This window comes from Siphateles boraxobius, unplaced genomic scaffold (assembly GCF_051911475.1).
Source record: "Siphateles boraxobius isolate OS27281-9 unplaced genomic scaffold, OSU_SipBor_1 55, whole genome shotgun sequence".
Lineage (NCBI taxonomy): Eukaryota > Metazoa > Chordata > Actinopteri > Cypriniformes > Leuciscidae > Siphateles > Siphateles boraxobius.
Window position 1 is genome coordinate 6,807,892 of NW_027509181.1, and position 21,818 is coordinate 6,829,709.

Sequence of the window (21,818 nt, forward strand, 5' to 3'; positions counted from 1 at the left end):
AGCAGGCAATGAAATTATGTTTTATTAACGATTCGGGAGGAACACGTTCAAATGATTTATCCAATCAGCACGAGAGGAGGCCTATACGTTTGCTGATCAATGTTCCATGACAGTTTTCAGCATCCCTCCGCCACCCCGACTCCTCACTCTTGGCTGGTTCCTATCAGAGCCAGGGAGGGATACGAGGGGAGTACTCTGGGTTTGGGCCAATAAACTGAGCTCGGAGCCATCTACGCATACTACTTTTAATCTGATTATTTGTGTGAAACTCGTGAAATTATATCTATGCTTTGCTTATTTTTGGCCTCTAACTCAATTACAGGCAACTGTAATCGTACTGTAATCATTTAGCCATGGGTTAATTATTAAAGTGTTTTAGTTGTCTCTTGTTAAATTTGGTCACATGTGTTCGCATTGTAGAGGGTTCCAGAGGTACTCAGAGCATACGTGTGTGTCTGTAGTGTGTGTGTGTGTGTGTGTGTGTGTGTGTGTGTGTGTAAACCTGTTGGTTTGGATGTCATTGGCGAAACTTTGTGGTGTATAATAACACTTCAGCCAGTCTAAAATAAGTTTGAGTAGGAGTAAAAAATCATTATGTAGAAACAGAAGTATGAGAGAGAAAGAGAACAGAGCCTGCAAGAGACATGGACGAATAAAGTTGTTTTCAATTCAAGGCCTCTACACACACACACACACACACACACACACACACACACACACACACACACACACACACACACACACACACACACACACACACACACACACACACACACATACACACGCACAGAGACGAGGGAATGTTAGGATGATGAAAGAGGAGGAAGGGAACTTGGAAAGGAAGTGTGAACAGGAGGAAATAGTGACTTATTATTCAATCTCAGTCCCATCAGCATGCATCCATGTTACTTATATTTCTACACAAAACGGCTCTTTCAATAATGTGTCATACAATAGCTCATCCCAAAAAAAAAAATTGTTCACCCTTATTTGCACATTTTCATTGCCGCAGTTGCATTATCAAAACCACCGTGTTAAGTCTGTGTCTTAAGAACTATTCTAATCAGCAGTTATCCACTGGGTAATCAGTCTTACTTTTAAGATTCAAATGAGGCCAATCTGTGTTTTTATGTAACTGACTTTAAAAAGTTATGACCAGTCTTAAAGGAAAAAATTAGACAACGACTAACTTGTACAACTAGTTTAAGCAGTTTATGCAACCGGCCTCTGGAATTAACTGACTTTAAACATCAAAAAACCAACAAAAAGGCAACAAGAGAAATGTGTGCTCATTGAACTCGTAGAGGTGTAATAGGAATGATTTTGGACTGTTGTCAGTCTATTGTCAAATTCTAGCCTGCAGTTTACAGTGCACTGAATATAGTGACTTACAATAAATCATCTGTGAATTGACACACACATGCACAAATCTCAGTACAGCGCTGCATATGCACACTCTCTGTCATGACATGGACACTCAGAGTGAGTGCCAAACACATCTATTTACAGTCTCCTGCACAGAGTAGCAGTGTGATTAAGACTGGAGGACAGTAGTCATGACTGTAAAAGAAACAAATCATGTGCCTTTAAGGTGTTATTTTCCTCTACAAGACAAGTGGATAAAACATGTAAAATGATATTAATGCAGACTTTGTAGGCAGTACTCTGAGTTTAATTTCCATTTTGTTAATTTTAAAATTATGTTAATTTAGTTTATGTAGTGCTGAGTGGTATACCAGTTCATGCGGTATAACGGTTTTAGCCTCCTAGGTTTGGTCTCCTATCCCCATGTCGAGAGGAATCGTGAGTGAGATGCTGAGTCGTTGTGTGATCTGTGTAAACATGATGGTTATTGTTGTTCTAGACTAAATGTGAGCATGCATTTACTCATATCACTTGCACAGAAACAGATTCAGTATTCCTCAAAATGAATAAAAACAGTAAAATACAAACTCAGAATATTCCACAAACCTGCAATAATTAAATAGGTTAAATAATACAAATATACTTTATGTATTTAATCTCACTTTATTAACTAGGGTCTTTGCAGCTGCAATGATCCAATTCAATCATACCAATAAGCAAAAATGACTTCACACAAATGTTCAATTATTTTTTATTGCTTAAGTAAGTGTTGAACTTTATTCTCCTGTGGTGTCACTATATGAGTATGTGAACGCATGGATTTCATCTGCAGAGCTGCTCAAAGAGTCACTTCATGAGCATTTCACCATTTCATTTGATAAAATCATTCGTCATATCACATACAGACAGAAACTCAGAGGCCTTCACGACATAATTTTAAACAGCCCTGCTGATGTGTGTGTCTGTGTTTTACTTTTCAGTATGTCTTGGGACAGATATGAAGCTGGCTTTACCCTCCAGTCTTGAGAATCATTATGAGATGCTCAGGCTGCTGTACACGGGCTGTCAAGTTGTTCATGGTAACCTGGAGATCACGCATCTGCAGGGAACTCCAGACCTCTCCTTTTTGCAGGTACGAGACTGTCATGTGTTTGTATGTGTTAGGGTAGCTCTTTATTATACAGCAGCTAGATTTCTTTGGTGCTCAAGCATTTCCAAACTCCTGTTCATTTTCTTGCCATTGTGTAAATAATCACATCATAATGAATAATGTGTGTGTGCCTGAGTTTGACCAGAGCATATTTCTGAAAGTCTGCAATACCCTTTTATAGAGATACTTCAAGTTTACATTTCATAGGCATAATAATTTTTAAAAAGTTCAAGGCTTAAAGGGTTCTGCATGACAGGAATGACCCATCCTAACATCCTATTTCAAGTGAAAGTTTGCCTTTAAATGTAATTTGGTTTTAGTAAGATTCACGAGTTCTTACACAACTGATAAGAACAAAGGAATTTCTTTTAACTTAAAGGATTAGTTCACCTCAAAATGAAAAATTCCTTATAATTTACTCACCCCAGTGCCATCCAAGATATCCATGTCTTTCTTTCCTCAGTGGAAGAGAAATTAAGTTTTTTGAGGAAAACATTTCTGGATTTTTCTTCGAATAATGGACGTCAATGACAACCAACGTTTTGAAGTCCAAATCAATGCAGTTTCAAAGGTCTTGAAGTGCTTCAACGGACTGTGCACAATCGCAGCTGAGGAGGAGAGTCTTATCTAGCGAAACGATAGGTCATTATCTAAAAAAAAAAAACTTTTTAACTACAATTGTTCGGATTGAGCTGATCTGCAATGCGTCAGGAACTACGTCATCATGTTGAAAGGTCACTGTCGATGTCGTGGGCGCCGGCGGAAGTACCGCCCCACTCGACCATGCGAAGGAGGATAGTTCAAATTGTATTGGTCGCTTTGTAAACAGTAGGGCGGTACTCCCGCTGGCGCCCGCGACATCGACAGTGACCTTTCAACGTGATGCCGTAGTTCCCGGCGCGTTGCAGATCAGCTCAATCCGAACAATTGTAGTGAAAAAGTATATATATATATATTTTTTTTTGTTGTTGTTGTTGTTGTTTTGAAAATGACCTATCGTTTCGCGAGATAAGACTCTCATCCTCAGCTGCGATCGTGCACAGCCGTTTCAAGCACTTCAAAGACCTTTGAAACTGCATTGATTTGGACTTCAAAACACTGGTTGTCATTGAAGTCCATTATTCGAAGAAACATCCAGAAATGTTTTCCTCAAAACATTTATTTTCTCTTCCACTGAGGAAAGAAAGACATGGATATCTTGGATGGCATTGGGGTGAGTAAATTATTAGGAAATTTTCGTTTTAAGGTGAACTAATCCTTTAAGTCAGTCACTAATAATGAGTCTCAAATGTCAATAAATTGATGAAAATGAAAGGATGTTCATGTTTGTCTGTAGGAGATTGTGGAGGTTCAGGGGTATGTGCTGATAGCTCACGTCTCAGTGCGTTCAGTTCCTCTGGACAATCTGCGGATCATACGAGGCAGTCAGCTGTATAACTCTAGCTACGCTCTCGCAGTACATAACAACATCAACCACAGTCAGGTGGGACTCGGCCTGAGAGAACTACGCCTCCGGAGTCTTACGGGTAAGGAAGGTGTTCCTCCTGAACCAAAACAACAAGCTTACGATGCGTTCACGCCATGTAATAATTACCGTAATTAAGAGATGGCGACCCTCTATTATGGGAAATGTTTTCCCCTGACTCAAAACTCTCAATCACGTGACTTCTTATTGACTTCTTTATGCTCAGTTCCAAAATATTTAATTGACTAGAATTAAATTTCTTATTGTGTTTGCATTCTGTATACATTTATTTTAAAGAATTGTTGTACAGTCATGAAAACGGAACATTGTGAGTAAAATTATTGACTGTTTCACAGAAATCTTGCTCGGCGGGGTTTATATTTGGGGAAATCCTCAACTTTGCTTTCCTCGGAATATTAATTGGAAAGACACTGTTATGACAGTTGAAAACAAACTGCTGCATCTGCAAGACATTCCAAAGAACTGTGAGTGTACTATCCCATTACACATTATACTATTCAATGCATCACATACTTGTTATTGCTCAATAACATTGATCTTTTTTCAGGTCCTCTTTGTTCTTCTGCTTGTGGGTCCGGTGGATGTTGGGGAGAAACAAATCAGGACTGCCAAACATGTGAGTGTCATTGACATATTTGTATTTTTTCCTGTTTGATAAAAAATGTTTTTTTTGCCATGAATTTAGTTTAATTGAATCAAGATTATCCATCTCATATCTAATAAATATATTTTCATGTCCCTAAATGCTCTAATTTATACAATATATTATAATAATCATATCATTTTGTTGTCATTTTGTTGTCAATTTTATTATGTTTTTTATGAGTTAATGTGATGGACATTTTTTGGTGCTTTGCTAAAATAAACATCTGGTTTGGCAATTGTTTTGACAGTATTTAACCTAGTTTATACAAGAGAAAATTTCTGATCAGTTCAATTCTGCATTCCCTATAAGAGAATAGATAAACCAAATTAAGTATCTAACTATTTGTGTTTTGTCGTGAAACGTAATGGAATTCTTCCTCTGAGACAATTCTGAATCTTGTCAGACATGTTTAATACACCATTGCGTGTAACTCTTTCTCTGCAGTGACCTCTGAACTATGCTCATATGGCTGTTTGCGCTGCAAGGGTCCGAATTCCAGTGATTGCTGTCATGTGCAGTGTGCTGCTGGGTGCACGGGGCCAAAAGACTCTGATTGTCTGGTAAAAAGATCATTAATATTGCATTTATATCATTCATGTCTAACTGACATATAATGATATCTGTTTCACTTTATTTTTGCATGTTTAGGCCTGTCGTCACTTTAATGACAGTGGGACGTGTAAAGACAATTGCCCCCCGCCCACCATCTACGACCCAACCTCCTTCCAATCCAAACCTAACAAGGACAAAAAGTTCAGCTTTGGAGCCACATGTGTTAAACAGTGTCCCCGTATGTCAAACGTTTAATTAGCTAACAATGCAATCTTGCTGTATATCCAAAAGTCTTGCCTTTTCTTTCTCTTTGTATGTATTTATTATGTATATTCTGTTCTTTCTACTTCTTTAGATAACTATTTAGCCATGGAAGTGGCATGTACAATGGTCTGTCCTGAATTTAACAAGGAAGTCATCACTGTCGACCCAGATGGACAAGAATCACAGAAATGTGAAAAGTGTGAAGGAGAGTGTCCAAAAGGTCTGTATGTGTGTATGTTTTTGGCTGAAACATACATACGCTAATATATGGCCGCTAATGATTCTGTCCTGCTACACAAACTTGATTTTAAGTATCGTTGAGTTCCAAAATCTGTGAGAATGCCATTCATAACACAAGTTGTATACTTAGAGTTGTTCCAAATATACACACACTACCTGTCAAAAGTTTGGAATAATTAATATCAAAAAGGCTGTATTTATTTGATAAAAATACAGTAAAAACAGTAATACAGACAATAACCCTTTTCTATATAAATATATTTTAAAATGTAATTTATTCCTGTGATGGCAAAGCTGAATTTTCAGCAGTCATCACTCTAGTACTCCATGTGATCATGTCACATGATCCTTCAAAAATCATTCTAATATATGCTGTTTAACATTTTTCTGGAAACCGTCTCAGTTACTAATGTAACCATCATTCCCTGAAGGAGGGAACGGGAGACGTAACGTCGACGTGATGACATAATTGGGATCCCGATTACGTCGTCACCTCGGCGTTAAGTCGAACGTGAGCGACTGAAAGGGAACGTGATGCACTACAATGCATTAAATTGATCAAAAGTTAATAAAACATAATTATTCCAAACTTTTGACCAGTAGTGTATAAATACTATGTGTGCATCATTACTTTTATTCTTATATTTGTATTAATTTATGCATGTTCTGTCTGTTGTCTGTTAGTATGTTATGGGCTAGGAATGGGAAACCTTCAGGGGGTGACAGTAGTGGACACCACCAACATTGGCATGTTCATTGGCTGTGAGAAGATTTACGGCAGTTTGGCTTTTCTTTCAGACTCCTTCAAAGCGTAAGCAAGAAATTACAAATTACCTACAAATTACAATGCCGTCATCATCTACTCAGCTGTAATGTTGCTTTTCGTCTTGTTTCTGTGAAATGAAAATGAAGATATCAAATTTTTTTTTTTTTAAATAGCAGAAAGACTCATAAAAGTGTTCCATATGATACATGCACTATAATCCAAGTCTTCTAAATATATACGATAGCTTTGTGTGAGGAACGGACCGAAATTTAAGTAATTATTTATTGACATTTTCACCTCTGCTGCAGCTCTCAGACATGTTTCAATTTACGTGTGAAGAGACCCGTGAGAACAATTCCATTTGATGTCATTAGTTATGTTTGCATCCACTTATTTTATGCAAGTTATGGGATATTGCATTAAAAAACGTGTATGGAAAATCTTAAAATAAAAAGCATAATAATGTGCACAGATGAGGCAGTTCATTTTTTTATTCAATAAGAAAACATGAACATAAACTACAATAGAAACACATTTACTGAATAAATTTTTCGATTTACAACAAAAAACATGATTTTCTCTGAAAAGATCATGCAATTGGATAACTGGACTAAACAGCGGACTTTATTGTTTAGTCATTCTGTGATGACTGAGCCAAAATGATTTGGTATAATTTCCTCACACTTTTACATTCCCAACCAAACATTCGCTCTGAACGGAAGATGCCTCAATTTGCGGAACATGACAGATTTTGTTATTGCGGTTTCATCTGCATGCTCTGAGGCACATGTCATTTATTATATAGGAAATAAAGACTCACAGGCTTCCCTGGTTGCAGCAACTATTTATTATTTTATTACTGATACTTTGAGCCAATTTCACAGGAAGTGAAGATTTTATTCTTGAACACATGGAATGGAAACGTTGCTTTATTCGTAAATGTTTTATACAATATTAAAATTTTTTGCACAAGTTTAATTAGCAACTTCGCTATTGACTTCAAACCTGACACAAAGTGTCTTGACATGCCAAGTTTGGATTGTGTATGCTTTTTGAATACTTTATGGTGCTTTTGGCCCTTTTTAGAGTTTGACAGCCCCTAGTCACTGTAAGCTTTCATTGTATGGAAAAGAGCTGTGTGAACATTCTCCTGCAGTTCACTTTATGTGTTTCAGAGAAGAAATAAAGTCATATGGGTTTAGAATAAATAGGGTGAATAACTAACTGACCTTAAAAGTTTTCTTCTTATTTCAATTTTTCCATACACGATTGATTGGTATTGTTATACCTATTGTTACACTTACAATGTTAAAGTATATTGTGTTGTCAATACAGTAATGCAGTTACCAATTCATCTGGACTGCAGTTGAGTGACCTCGAGAAGTTGAAGTCGATAAAAGAAATCACAGGTGAAAATCTGTTCAACTGGATTTATAAAAAAAATAAGTGGATAGATCCAAGATCTGTGCTTTGAGAACTAAAATGCATAGCTTACATACATAGCAATGCTGATAGCTGTACCAGTGTATCATTAAATTAATTTTGCATTTTAAATAACATTATATTTGTATTTTAGGATATCTGTACATAGATGCATGGCCAGATTATTTGCTTAATCTGAGTGTTTTTGAAAACTTGAAGGTGATCAGAGGAAGAATGCTTTACAAGTAAGTATATCTGTCTTTTTCCCCCCTTTTCTCGTTTCCTAATCCAGTCTTTAAACACATTATTTGCTAGACTGTTTACCCACTTTCTTGTTTGTCTGACGTCTAGTTAGACTTATCAAACCTGCAGTTTCTTATTAGTTGTAAAGGTTAATGATTATCCTCTACACCTGCTGCATGATGTACCTTTTTTCTTTTCTTTCAATCCCTCAAGCCAGTTCTAACTAGACAGACTGTGAGAAAGGAATGTGCCTAGTTAATCTATAAAATTGTTGGTAATTTTTCCACACTTTAGTCAAAATAAAGATTGACACACACAAATGGGTGTATGATAGACTAGGTTTAACATTTAAAACCCACCAAGACAAATTCATGATCATTGCAAGGACATTTGCACATGCCAACTGGTAATGTTTTCTGCATAAATGTATAACTCTTGTATTATTGCCTTATAATGTAGTTTTCGGTTTATCTCTCTGCAGGGGTGTTTTGTCTTTGGGAGTTCAGTCTTTGCAGATCGAGTCTCTCGGGTTGCGTTCCTTGCGGAGTGTCACCGGAGGTTTAGTGCTGTTTCATAATAACTCCAGACTGTGCTACACCTCCTCTTTGCCCTGGTCCTCTATGCTCCACCCCACACAGGCACCCAACCTCATCAGCAGCGGCAACCAAGACCCGCAAACATGTGGTAAAAGACCATTATATTTAGCCCTGTTCAGATGGTAATTGTTTCTCATGGGGATGTAGTGTCATTTTTTTATTGCTGTCTAAATCTAGAATGTCAGTGTTTTTCTCCTACCACCCACAGGGGTGTGTAAGGTTTTGTGGTAAAAACTGGTAGAAAGTGGTCAGCAAAGAAATCTCTAGTAGAGGCAACGGCTGACCTTCAAATTGGAGATATCGTGGGACAGGTAGAGCATGGAAGAGAGGGTTTTGGGCTGAGTTTAGCTCCTCCTAAATGGCACAAGGCAGGCCCAGCTCAAAGGAGGAAGCTGGTAGTCAACGAGGTGCGAAAGCAGGAGGAAAGGATGAGATGTATAAAGGCCATTTCCCAAGTCAAGCAGGGAGAGTGGATGAGATGGGAGCGTGTGGAACAACGCAAAATGGGCTGGCAAGACCTTTGGTCAATGGAAGAGAGTAGGATCACTTACCTACGACCAGATATTGTTTTGTGGTCTGGATCAGCACGCATTGTTCAACTGATAGAGTTAACAGTGCCATGGGAGGATGCGGTAGATGAGGCATATGAGAGGAAGAAACTGCGGTATGCTCATCTGGCCACTGAGGCAGAACAGCGAGGATGGAGAGGCCAGTTTTATCCAGTGGAAGTGGGTTGTCGAGGTTTTGTGGCACACTCTACAACCCGGTTCCTCAGAGACGACGGATTCAGTGGCCAAGAGTTGCGTCGCACAGTAAAGAACTTATCTGAAGCAGCAGAAAGGAGCAGCAACTGGCTGTGGTTGAGACGGAAAGATTCTAGCTGGCTGTGTACAGGCCGCCATGCTACGGTTTCGTAGAATTCTTGAAAACTTGAAGAGTCTGTTGGTTTATTTGTATAGGTTGTATAGTATTTACAGTCATTACGTTCCTGTGTATATTGCGTGAATGACAGGTGGTTGGGCAGATATTGTGTTTTGCGGTAGGTGGTATGCCATACCGAACCGTTGCCACTGAAACTGCATATTAACGCACCAGTGGGGCTCGACAGCCTTAGTCAAACGGATTGGCGCGTATGGGTGGGTTGCGGAGAGATTGTGAGATTGTGGTTAGGTCTCAGCAGCAAGAGGGAAGTAGAGGTCAGTAAGCTGGGCTGAGTTGAGTGAGGGACGGAGGGGGGTGACTCTGGGACGCCAGAGGCACTGTTGAGCCCTCTTGAGGTGTCGTGGGCTAGTCGACGAAACACTGAGGACGGAAGGTGCCCACTTGAAGACCCTAGAGATGTCCCCTACTCCGCTCAATCCAGAGGGTTGTTATGGGGGGACCGCACTGTGGTTGCAGCCGTTGTGTGTGCTGACGCGCAATACACTGCAGCTATTAACACCAGACAGAAGTAGATTCACGTCACCAGATGGAAAGAAGTGTAAATGGATGGAGAAGCATAGGTTACTGTAAAGCTACGTCTTAGTTGGTGATTATCTTGGCGAAAGCCGAGTACAAATCAGCATGAAGTTTTAACACCTACTCTCTGTAATGGAAATCATGGTAATTAAATTGCTGTCTGAATCCACATCTCTGTGTTTACAAGAAGGGATCTATCCAAAAGTTGTTCTGCAAATCCTTTTTGACCACTGCCAATCAATGTAAGGTAAATGTTGCACTTTGCGTTAATGTGCACACATTTAAAAATGCTGGGAACTGTTAACAAGAATTATATAACTTCACATTTCCGCTACAGTTATTATAGTGTGCCGTTTTTTTATATTTATTATACACATATAAATTAGCACTTGTCGGGTCATATAAGTGTTTCGGTAACTTATTTCTGCTAATTTCCACATTTTTAAAATGACATCCATAATTTTGAGAGATAAAAAAACAGAAAACTATTTAAACTACAGCACGTCATTTGACCAATTTTTCAATAGGAAATTTAAATAATTAAATTATTTACATAAATATTATTAAATTAAATAAGAATTTATTAATTGTCCAAGCAATAACAATCATGTGACTAACCATGTGAGCAACACATTCCAAGGTTTGTTGGATTTGCAGAACTCTCTCCTCCAAAGTGAAAAAAATCGCCATCTGAATGCATGAGTTTTATCACTAAAGAGCCATGCAAATTAGGGCTGGGAGAAAAAATCGATTCACCTAACTATCGCTATTTTTTTGTTTACGATATTAAAATCTTATTTTTATTCCAGAATCTATATTAATACAAATTTAATTGCTTTATTTTTGTCCTTGCTTATAGACGAGGTTGACAGAAGTTAGCCACTTCCAGCAGACGATGAAATGTGAGGGTTTAGTGACGTAATATCCCAAGTGGGCGTGTGAAAGCGACGTGAGACTGAATGCAGTGAAAAGCCCTTGTGCTACTCATATGCTAAGAGAGAGATAAGACAGTAGAGCTGCACGATTCATCTTTAAAAGACTGTAATCTTGATTCAAACACCCATGCGATCTTCTTCCAATTCGCCTGTCTATTAAACCTTTGACAAAATCATATCGCAACATTCAAATCTGTGTTGCCGCTGACCCAGAGAAAGTCATGAAACAGCTTCACAAACAGTATTTTCAACCTCATAGTATCATTATTTCTGTGATACAAGAGTTCAAATTATCATAGAAGTACTGGGATGAAAATTTAAAGTTCAAATATACACACTGATGTCTATGGTAGTGATCAAAATAGAGTAAATCAGCTTTTGATAAAAACTTGGTGATTACATCGACAAGTGACTGATCGACATCGACATTTTTATTGAATCATTTATTCAAGAGAATGTAGTACTGTAAGATACTTCTGAAATAAAAGTCAGAAAGATGTGAAGTTTTTTAAATATGACTCATCTTATACATGTTGTACAGTCTGTATAAGTGTATGATTTAGCTTTTCCCGATGTTCTAGTGTTTAAAAAAAAATCACAATAATATTGTATCAGCACCCAAGAATCGTGATAGTATCGAATTGTGAGATTGGTGTATCGTCCCAGCCCTAATGCAAATGTATTTGTACAGACGTCCCCATGAGAAACAATTACCATCCAAATAGGGTTGACCATAAAAGAATCATACTGTATTTTAAATCCTGAATACAATGTGTCGCTAAGCATGGCATGCAGTAGTGTGACTATATGCAGAGCATAGCCTTGAGTGTCTTGTTGTTTTTTAAAACAGTCACAACATAATTGAAATATTATTTAGACACATTCTTAATGGCATCCTTGCAGTAGTCATTGTCTAAAACTTGATTTCAAAAATTATTTAATCTAGTAAACACTTTATTTTGATGACCCACTCAAGACATTCTACTAACTATAAGTTACTTTGCAACTTATTCTACTAACCTGAACCCTAACACCTAACCCTAATTTAACAGTCTACTAACACAAATGTAGTTGAAAAGTTACTTATTGTTAGTAGAATGTCTGAAGTGGACCATCAAAATAAACTGTAACCCTGGTGGAAAAATCCAGTCACAGTTGTCTATTAAACTAGAAACCAGAGTTCCCTTTCGTTGTCACTCCGAGTTACGTCGGATGACGACGAATGGGGTTTCGCTTAGAACACCTATCAACTTCGAGTATTACAAAACGAGCCAATGGCAAAGAAATGCCATGGGTCTGCGGAATTTGCATGACGTAACTCCGCCCCACCTCGTGGGTATAAAAGGAGGACGCCAGCAACAGGCAGATATGTTTTCGCTTCGGAGCCAAGAGCATTTCTTCACTCCACAGTCATCTCTGACTTCGCTCTACGAGACGAGCTTCTCTCTCCGGTGTTGGTGTGACGGCGATCTGCAGCGAGCTCACAGTGCCTGCTGATCTGTGCAGTAATCTGCCAGTGTGTGTGTGTCTCCCTGTGCGCTTCAACATCGCGGAGTTTTTTCTCTCCTCTCATAAAAGAGCTCGCACGCGGCACGTCTTTTTAAAGACGGCTCGCCCGTGCATTTCTGGTTGCAGCGGACTGGTATCGGACTCTGATGGGCACGAGCGCTGTCTAGTGTGTTTGATCATGCTTGAACAGCGCTCGTGGGTGACTCATGTTCTCGCAAGGGAACGTGATCATCGCGTCATAAATAGGTCGAGACTCGGTGAACTCGCAAGAGTGAGAGTCCCCTCATCCACCCCCCGATCTCGGCGGGTGGCCAGGGTGACCTGAGGGTTACGGTCTGGAACAAGGCGCCGACTATGTGTCCGTGACCCCAGCCCCCCTCTTCAATGACGGTGCCCGCTAGTGAACTGCTGATTCCCGCGAGTCTACCCTCTGGTGGCCCGCGTGTTTCAGTTGAAGCTACAGAGGAAGATGCCATGTCTGTTGCAGCATCACTAGGTGGGCTTGAGTCTTCTGGAAGTGAGGGCTCGTCACAGCTGCCACCTTCCGGTGTGCATACGGCTGTGCCTGAGTCTGATCCGGAGATGACGGCCATGCTTTCCTGGGACGATTGGTTTTGGGTAAGGCCGCCGACCCTCGTCCGTGGCAAACCCCAATACCTCTCTTCCCGGACGTGCATGATGAGATCTCGAAGTCCTAGAAGACCCCCTTGTCTTCTCAGGACCGCTCGCTGATCTCATCCGCCTTTCCTCCCCTCGATGGGGCCGCTGCCCTTGGGTACACTGGGGTTCCCCCGGCTGAACGCTCTGTTGCGATGCTATGTGTCCTCAGAGTGCTTCTTCTCGGCGCAATCCTAAGCACCCGCCCGTGGCCTGTAGGTTTTCGTCTACGCTTGTGGCGAGATCCTATAGCGCCACGGGACTGGCAGCCGCCTCACTGCATGCCATGGTCATTCTGCTGGTCCACCTGACCCAGATGCTCATGGACCTGCACGAGGGCGGGACTGACCCAGGGCTCTTCACTGAGCTGCGCGCCGCCACTGACCTTGCTCTCTGAGCGACGAAAGTGGCCGTACGCTCCCTGGGTCAGGTGATGCTCACCAGTCTGTGGCTGAACCTGTCTGATGTGCTGGATGTCGCGCGGACCCGTCTGTCCGACATTCCCATATCCCAGGTCGGCCTCTTCGGCGGTGCGGTTGAGGGCTTGCCCAACAGCTCTCAGCCGCCCATGAGCAGAGTGAGGTTGATTCTGTCCCGACGGCCCCGCCGTCCGCTCAGATCCCTCGTCTGCCCACCGCCGAAGGCGCCCTCCCGCGGCTCCCACCCCGCCCGTTCACGGGCCGGCTCTGGGGGCCGCGGGCGGACGCCACAGCCCTCTCCAGCCCCGCCCCCCGCTACACGCCGGGTTAAGCGGCGCTCGTGAGACGGGCACCTCGGCGATGGAGCAGACTGAGGTTGATTCTGTCCCGACGGCCCCGCCGTCCGCTCAGATCCCTCGGTCTGCCCACCGCCGAGGGCGCCCCCCCGCGGCTCCCACCCCGCCCGTTCACACGGGTCGGCTCTGGAGGCCGCGGCCGGACGCCACAGTCCTCTCCAGCCCCGCACCCCGCTACACGCCGGGTTAAGCGGCGCTCTTGAGTTGGGCTCCTCAGAGATGGGACTCAGTTCTTTCCAGGAGTTGGTAGCAGGACCACTCCTTTCCCCGGGGAGGGCCGGGGAAGAATCCTTATTCTCCAAAGAGCTGATTCTCCCGTCTCTGAGCACAGAGTTCTCGGACGTCACAGAGCGCCGCCCACAAGCCGTGCTCTCCTCGTCCCCCTCTGTCCCAGAGGTGGTTGACATGGCGTGCCGTCCACGGACCGCTTCGCCCCTGTCCCCCTCTGTCGCCAGACCCCTGGCAGAGCAGGCCCCCGCGGGACGACCAGCCTGGTCCTCCCCTGGCCCCTCTGCCAGGGCGCGGTTGCTAACTGTGCCCCCACATCGGGCCGCTATGCCGTCCACGTCTGGGCCAGTTACTCCGCTTCGCTGCCCCTCCGGGGGGACGCCTGTGGTCGCATGATCCCGCTGGTTCAGTTCCTGGGAGCCTGGTTAGAGCTTCCCCGTCTGTCCCGCTGGGTCGCGCGGACCATCAGGCTCGGCTATGCGATTCAGTTCGCACGGTCTCCTCCCCACTTGGGGAGTCCGCTCCACTTTTGTTGGTGGCTATGCCCCCATCAGGAGAGCAGAGATTGCCACCCTGCTGGCGAAGGGCGCAATCGAGACTGTCCCTCCAGCCGAGATGAGGTCAGCCGGCTTCTCAGCCCCTACTTCATTGTCCCTAATAAAACCGGTGGGTTACGGCCAATCCTGGACTTGCGCGTGCTGAACCGCTCCCTTCACAGGATGCCGTTCAAGATGCTCAAACGCGTTTTCGAATGCATACGGCCTAGGATTGGTTTGCAGCGATCGACCTGAAGGACGCCTACTTCATGTCTCTATTCTCCTTGACACAGACCGTTCCTTCGGTTTTCTTTCAGGGGCAGGCATCCAGTACGCGGTTTTCCCTTTCGGGCTAGCCCTGTCTCCTCGCATCTTCACGAAGGTCGTCGAGGCTGCCCTTGTTCCCCTTCGGGAACACGGGGTTCGCATCCTGAGTTATATCGACGACTGGCTGATCATAGCTCACTCTCGAGTTCAGGTTGCGAACACAGGGACCTAGTGCTTCGGCACCTAGCTCGTCTGGGCCTTCGGGTCAACTGGGAGAAGAGCAAACTTTGCCCCGTGCAGAGGATCTCTTTTCTCGGTATGGATATCGACTCGGTCGCCATGTCCGCGCAGCTTACGAGCTAGCGCGCGCGCAGTCACTGCTGACTTGCCTGAAAGATAGAACAGTTCGAGGGCAAGAGTGCGGTTCCACTGAAACTTTTTCAGAGGCTCCTGGGCATATGGCTTCTGCAGCCGCGGCAACGCCGCTCGGATTGCTTCATATGAGACCGCTTCAGCTTTGGCTTCGCGACCGAGTCCCGAGGTGGGCATGGCAACACGGCACCCTCCGAGTAACAGTTACTCCGACCTGCCGTCAGACCTTCACCCCGTGGTCGAACCTCAGTTTTCTACGGGCCGGAGTGCCCCTGGAACGAGCTTCGCGGCATGTTGTTGTAACGACAGATGCCTCCTCCACGGGCTGGGGTGCCATGTGCAATGGACGTGCTGCCGCGGGCTCCTGGACAGGACCCCGTCGCCTCTGGCACACCAATTGCCTCGAGTTGCTGGCCGTACGTCTTGCTCTGCGCCGCTTCCGGGCCGTGCTCAAGAACCAACACGTACTAGTCCGTTCAGACAATACCGCCACTGTAGCGTACATCAACCATCAAGGTGGTCTACGCTCCCGCCGTATGTCGCAACTCGCCCGCCACCTCCTCATATGGAGTCAGAAGCATCTGAGGTCGCTTCATGCCATTTACATCCCCGGAGCCCTGAACTGTGCAGCCGACGAGCTCTCACGGCTTCAGCCCCTCCCGGGAGATTGGCGACTCCATCCCCAGTCGGTTCAGCTGATTTGGGACCAGTTCGGGGACGCACAGATAGATCTGTTTGCCTCTCACGACTCGACCCATTGCGCCCTGTGCTATTCCCTGACCGAGGGCACGCTCGGCACGGATGCACTGGCGCACAGCTAGCCGCGGGGCCGCAAATATGCGTTTCCCCCAGTGAGCCTTCTTGCGCAGACCCTGCGCAAGGTCAGGGAGGACGAGGAGCAGGTCATTGTGGTCGCGCCATACTGGCCCGCCCGGACCGGGTTCTCCGAACTAGTACTCCTCGCGACAGCACGTCCCTGGCCGATTCCCCTGAGGAAGGACCTCCTTTCTCAGGGACGGGGCACCCTATGGCACCCTCGTCCCGATCTTTGGAACCTCCACGTGTGGCTCCTGGACGGGACGAAGCAGGTTTGAGTACCCTTCCACCTACGGTGGCGGCTACCATCACTTCCGCTAGAGCGTCGTCCACGAGACACGTCTACGCGTTGAAGTGGAACCTCTTCGTCAACTGGTGCTCTTCTCTTCAAGAAGACCCCCGGAGATGTTCGATTAGTGTCGTGCTTTCCTTCCTTCAAGATAGGCTGGAGCGAAGGCTGTCTCCCTCCACCCTGAAAGTCTATGTTGCCGCTATTGCCGCACACCATGACCCAGTCGAAGGTAAGTCTGTTGGAAGGCACAACCTGATCATCAGGTTCCTGAGAGGAGCGAGGAGACTGAATCCTCCTCGTCCTCCTCTCGTTCCCTCTTGGGACCTCTCAGTGGTTCTAACTGCCCTGCGGAGTGCTCCCTTTGAGCCTTTGCAATCAGTGGAGCTTAAGTTCCTGTCTATGAAGACAGCGCTCCTGGTTGCATTGGCCTCCATCAAGAGGGTGGGGGACTTGCATGCATTCTCCGTTGACGAAGCGTGCCTGGAATTTGGGCCGGCTTACTCTCACGTGTTCCTGAGACCCCGGCCTGGATATGTGCCCAAGGTTCCTACCACTCCCTTCCGGGACCAGGTGGTGAACCTGCAAGCGCTGCCCCCGGAGGAGGCAGACCCAGCCTTGGCACTGCTCTGTCCAGTACGCGCCCTCCGCGCCTATGTAGACAGGACGCAGTGTTTCAGGACCTCAGACCAGCTCTTTGTCTGTTATGGTGGGAAGCTGAAGGGAAAGGCTCTCTCCAAGCAAAGGTTGTCTCACTGGATAGTGGACGCCATTGCCTTGGCATACCAGCAGCAAGGTCGACCGTGCCCCCTTGGTGTGACCGCCCACTCCACCCGGAGTGTGGCATCCTCTTGGGCTCTAGCGCATGGCGCCTCGCTAACAGACATCTGCAGAGCTGCAGGCTGGGCGACACCTAACACATTCGCCAGATTCTACAATCTCCGAGTGGAGCCAGTGTCCTCTCATGTACTCGCTTCAACCAGCTAGTACTGGACCCGCTCAGGTGTCTTCGCTTGCTCGCCATTCCACTCCACGGACTGGATACGTGCGATATTCTCCTCAGGTGAGCTTCCCCGAAAAGCCCTGAGTTCCTCCAGCACTCCTGACGTTGGCGCCAGTGTCTATTGCCTGAGCGTCGGCTAGGTGCCTCCCGTGTGCATGGTCCCTCCTCTGAGCGACCCCCACATGTGTATTTCCACTGTAAGCCTCTCTGAGCGTGTGTCTTTCCCTTGGCAAGCCACCTTGCCACCCCTGGGGTTGAAATATTCCACCTGCGGCTGGACACCCCAGTGTTCTCCATATGTCTCCTTCGGGTCATATGTGTATTCTCTAAGTCCCCCCCCTCTGGGTTGGCAGTAATTGCATATTTCCCCTAAACTTTGGGATATGCTCCCCAGTGTACCTTGGTATTCCTGTGCTAAATAGGAGTCCTTCGTCCGTGCCAGTCTCACGACAGGGATCTCAGATTTACGCAGGGCACTGGAAGACAGCTGAGAAGGTGGCGTGATTAGACTGGTAACCCCATTCGTCGTCATCTTACGTAACTCGGAGTGACAACGAAAGGGAACGTCTCGGTTACGTATGTAACCCTCGTTCCCTGAGTAGGGAACGGAGACGTTACGTCTGCCTGCCACTTTCCGCTGTACCGCGGGGATCGCCTGAGCTCAGTCTTGGCTCCTCAGCGAAGAAACATATCTGCCTGTTGCTGGCGTCCTCCTTTTATACCCACGAGGTGGGGCGGAGTTACGTCATGCAAATTCCGCAGACCCATGGCATTTCTTTGCCATTGGCTCGTTTTGTAATACTCGAAGTTGATAGGTGTTCTAAGCGAAACCCCATTCGTCGTCATCCGACGTAACGTCTCCGTTCCCTACTCAGGGAACGAGGGTTACATACGTAACCGAGACGTTTCCGCTAGAAAAAAAGAGGTTTCGTTTTACGGACATTTTGATGATATGCCGGTCAAATATCGCCTCTTAATTAGTCAAATTGAGGAAAACTGGAGGCAGTCTATGTAACTTAAAAAATTACATAATCAGACCGTATAGAATGCAACATGTTATTATTAGCTTAACTTTCAAATAGACGGAAAAAAACATGAACGTCCTATTGGCGTCAATCAACTGCAATTGTTTTTTACAATGGTTTCACACACATTCACTTTTTGAAACATTGAGGCACGGATATACCTAATACAAATAAATAAAACATCTCCAGTTAACTAGCAGATCATTCCTTTAGTTCGCTATTAAATAAGAGATCTAGCGCTAAAATCTGTTGTTTCTGAAATCTAGCTGAGCGCTCGTGTCGCTGCTATCAGTTGCTTGGACGACGCGCTGCATGGGTTGCGCAATCTTCACTCGGACGCGCGTTTCAATCTATCGCCGTTGCGTAGACTCTCTATTCATTCCGGTGAAATCACAAAATAAAATGCACACAAACGTGTCCCTGTTTAATATAGACTGTAACCACTGGTGAACATAGGCTTAGGCTATTCTCCAGGCACGACTGCCAGGATCATGTTTGCAGATTTCACCTCTGCATTTAATACTATTCAGAGACATCTACTGATCCAGAAACTGCTCCACCTCAATGTTCCCTCTCGTCTGATAAATCTTCTTCACGACTTTCTCACCAACAGACAACAGGCTGTGCGACAAGCTCAACAACCACACCTATACTGACCTCCAACACAGGAGCCCCACAGGGCTGTGTTTTAAGCCCTTTTCTTTACACCCTCTACACAAACGACTGTACCAGCCCTTTACCCAACATCATATTCCTTAAGTATGCCGATGACACTGCAATCCTTGGATTACTCACAGACACTCATTCAACTCAAGAATATTTTGATACAGTTTCTCACTTTACGCAGTGCTGTGGAAATAACTATATAAAACTTAACATCAGCAAAACAAAAGAAATGTCTTTTGGATCGGCACAATTCCACCACCCCATTATCATTAACAACGAAACAGTAAAGATAGTAGACCATTTCAAATATCTTGGACTCACAATTGACAATAACCTCACCTTTGAACACCACACAACAGACATACAAAAAAAAGGGACTCAAAGATTGTCAGCGGTGCGTAAACTAAAAAAACTTCATGTGGCCCCCCATTTACTCCTACTACTGTATATTAGCATTGTTCAACCTATCCTATTATACTGTTCCACTTGCTTTTTCAATATGCTTACTGTAAAAAACCGAAACAAACTTACCCAGATAACCAATACCGCCACCAAAATAATAGGTTTGTCCACTCCAAATCTACATGAACTAAACACCAGAGCCATCACACTCTGTAATCGCTCATGTAATATCCCTGGACATTACTCACCCACTAAGTCGATACTTCTCACTCCTACCCTCTGGCAGGAGGTTCAGAAGCATAAGATGCAATAAAACTCGCTTCAGCAGAAGCCTAATTCCTTTAGCTATCCAAACACTCAATAAGGTCAAAGCCACACAGAAAAAATAAAATAAATCGTATGCAGTGTAATAATATATGTTTCTCCCATATATGGCTATGTCAAATGTCTATTGTGTATGAAATATGTATGTCTATATGTGCCGTGAATATACACATGTATGAGGCAAAACGTTTTCTGGAAATGTGAAAAAGAATTTCCCTAAAGGGACAATAAATATATACTACTACTACTATTCAGTTTTGATGAGAGAGAAAAAAAACTGTACTAGTGCGCGGATCAGAACCACTGGCTATAATGAGATGTTCCTGATTCACCATCGTCTGGTCTCTGGAAAAAAGCTTTTAAGGCTAGTCTGCCTGGGCCTGGCCATATTTTAAACGTCTCACTCAATCGTTCGTTGTTTAGGCCTATATTACAGCCGTTTTAGGCGTGCGCTTTATTTGAAATGCAGCATGCGATGTTGTTTCATAACTTTCAAACGGTAGAGCCTGTTCCTTTATATTTATAACATAGCCAAATATCGGTGTATTTTTGCTTTATACATTTTAGGCTTATTCTCAAATTCAGATTATGTTAGGGGGGCGGGATTACTAGGCAATTTTAATCGGACAATTTGACCGGAGAGATTTAATTTTGTCGGACATTTCATTTTTTTACTGGCCAATGTCCGGTAATTACCGGACAACGGAAACCCTGCTAGAAACTAATTTGGATTTATTTCCTTTTGTTAAAAAAATGTGTTTGTTCACACTTTTAGTTTCCCATATTGAATAACATTCCATTACATGCTTGATTATGGAATCAAACAGGGCATTCTTCTCTTGTGTAGTTTCAGAGGGAAGAATCTGTGACCCCCTGTGTGCGGATGCAGGCTGCTGGGGGCCGGGACCAAGTCAGTGTGTATCGTGTGTGAATTACAAACGTGGGACGGAGTGTGTGGAGCAGTGTAATGTCCTGCAGGGGTGAGTACAGAATAAATAAGCAGATTTTTCATTGGTTGTTGTTAGGGATGGATGATTAATCGAAAAATAATCGAAACCGAAATTCAGAGCCTATAACCGACGTAATTTTACCATGTCGGTTATTTCGTTTTTTTAATCCTATTAATATTTCCGCCCACTGTGTGTTAATGTACGTATGTGTGAACGCAAACACGACCCGGGATTGATGCCAGGTTGGGAACATATTAACAATCCCGTTGTTCAGTCCCGGAACGCACGCTGTGTGAACAAAAGCCGTAATGAAAGCCGTGTCGTAATGATGGCGCTAAGCCCGGGATCGTTCGCCAGCGTGAAACGGTGCGTAATGCGCTAGTTTATGATCGAATCAGAGAAAAAAAATGCACAAGCGTGGTTTCTCGAGAGAAATCGCAGCTCATAAGCAAACTATAGACGCCGCTGGGACATTTCACGTGTCTTTGCGGGTTGTCTGTGTCTGTGTGAACGCACTCTCTTGGGATTCCGGAAAATCACTGGCAGTGTGAATGAACCAAAGTCAAACGAACCCGGGTCAAATCCCGGGCCACTTTATCCGTGTATTTTCCGGAATCTCTGTGTGAAAGGGAACTCAAACACTGAGTCAACTCAGCAACTGGAGCCGCTTGTACCAAAGAAACACGAAAAAAGAGAGAGACTGACAAACGCCCAGCAACAAGTGCCTCCACTCCACAAAGCAGGTTTCGATAACACAAGCATTTACAAATGCTACACAATATGAAAAGGATTAGTTTTTTTAGTTTTATACAAGTTATATTTTACTTTTAAGATGGAAATATTTACAATAATTTATTTTGTTTACAAAAAGAACTA

The 21,818-nt window shown here is 44.2% G+C and overlaps 2 protein-coding genes across 2 annotated transcripts in view; one reads left to right on the forward strand and one right to left on the reverse strand.

Annotated features, from left to right (window-relative positions):
* dnajc9 (DnaJ (Hsp40) homolog, subfamily C, member 9) overlaps positions 1–21,818 on the reverse strand; it is a 298,727-nt gene that overhangs the window by 42,795 nt on the left and 234,114 nt on the right. The window lies entirely within an intron of this gene.
* The window catches only part of erbb2 (erb-b2 receptor tyrosine kinase 2), a 48,814-nt gene that overhangs the window by 6,739 nt on the left and 20,257 nt on the right, over positions 1–21,818 (forward strand). The window contains exons 2-13 of the mRNA XM_077205937.1: positions 2,346–2,497; positions 3,852–4,041; positions 4,337–4,465; positions 4,549–4,617; positions 5,092–5,207; positions 5,296–5,437; positions 5,555–5,683; positions 6,388–6,514; positions 7,805–7,878; positions 8,046–8,136; positions 8,616–8,818; positions 20,840–20,972. Coding sequence (XP_077062052.1) covers positions 2,346–2,497; positions 3,852–4,041; positions 4,337–4,465; positions 4,549–4,617; positions 5,092–5,207; positions 5,296–5,437; positions 5,555–5,683; positions 6,388–6,514; positions 7,805–7,878; positions 8,046–8,136; positions 8,616–8,818; positions 20,840–20,972 — 1,555 coding nt within the window. The remainder of the gene's footprint in view (positions 1–2,345; positions 2,498–3,851; positions 4,042–4,336; positions 4,466–4,548; positions 4,618–5,091; positions 5,208–5,295; positions 5,438–5,554; positions 5,684–6,387; positions 6,515–7,804; positions 7,879–8,045; positions 8,137–8,615; positions 8,819–20,839; positions 20,973–21,818) is intronic.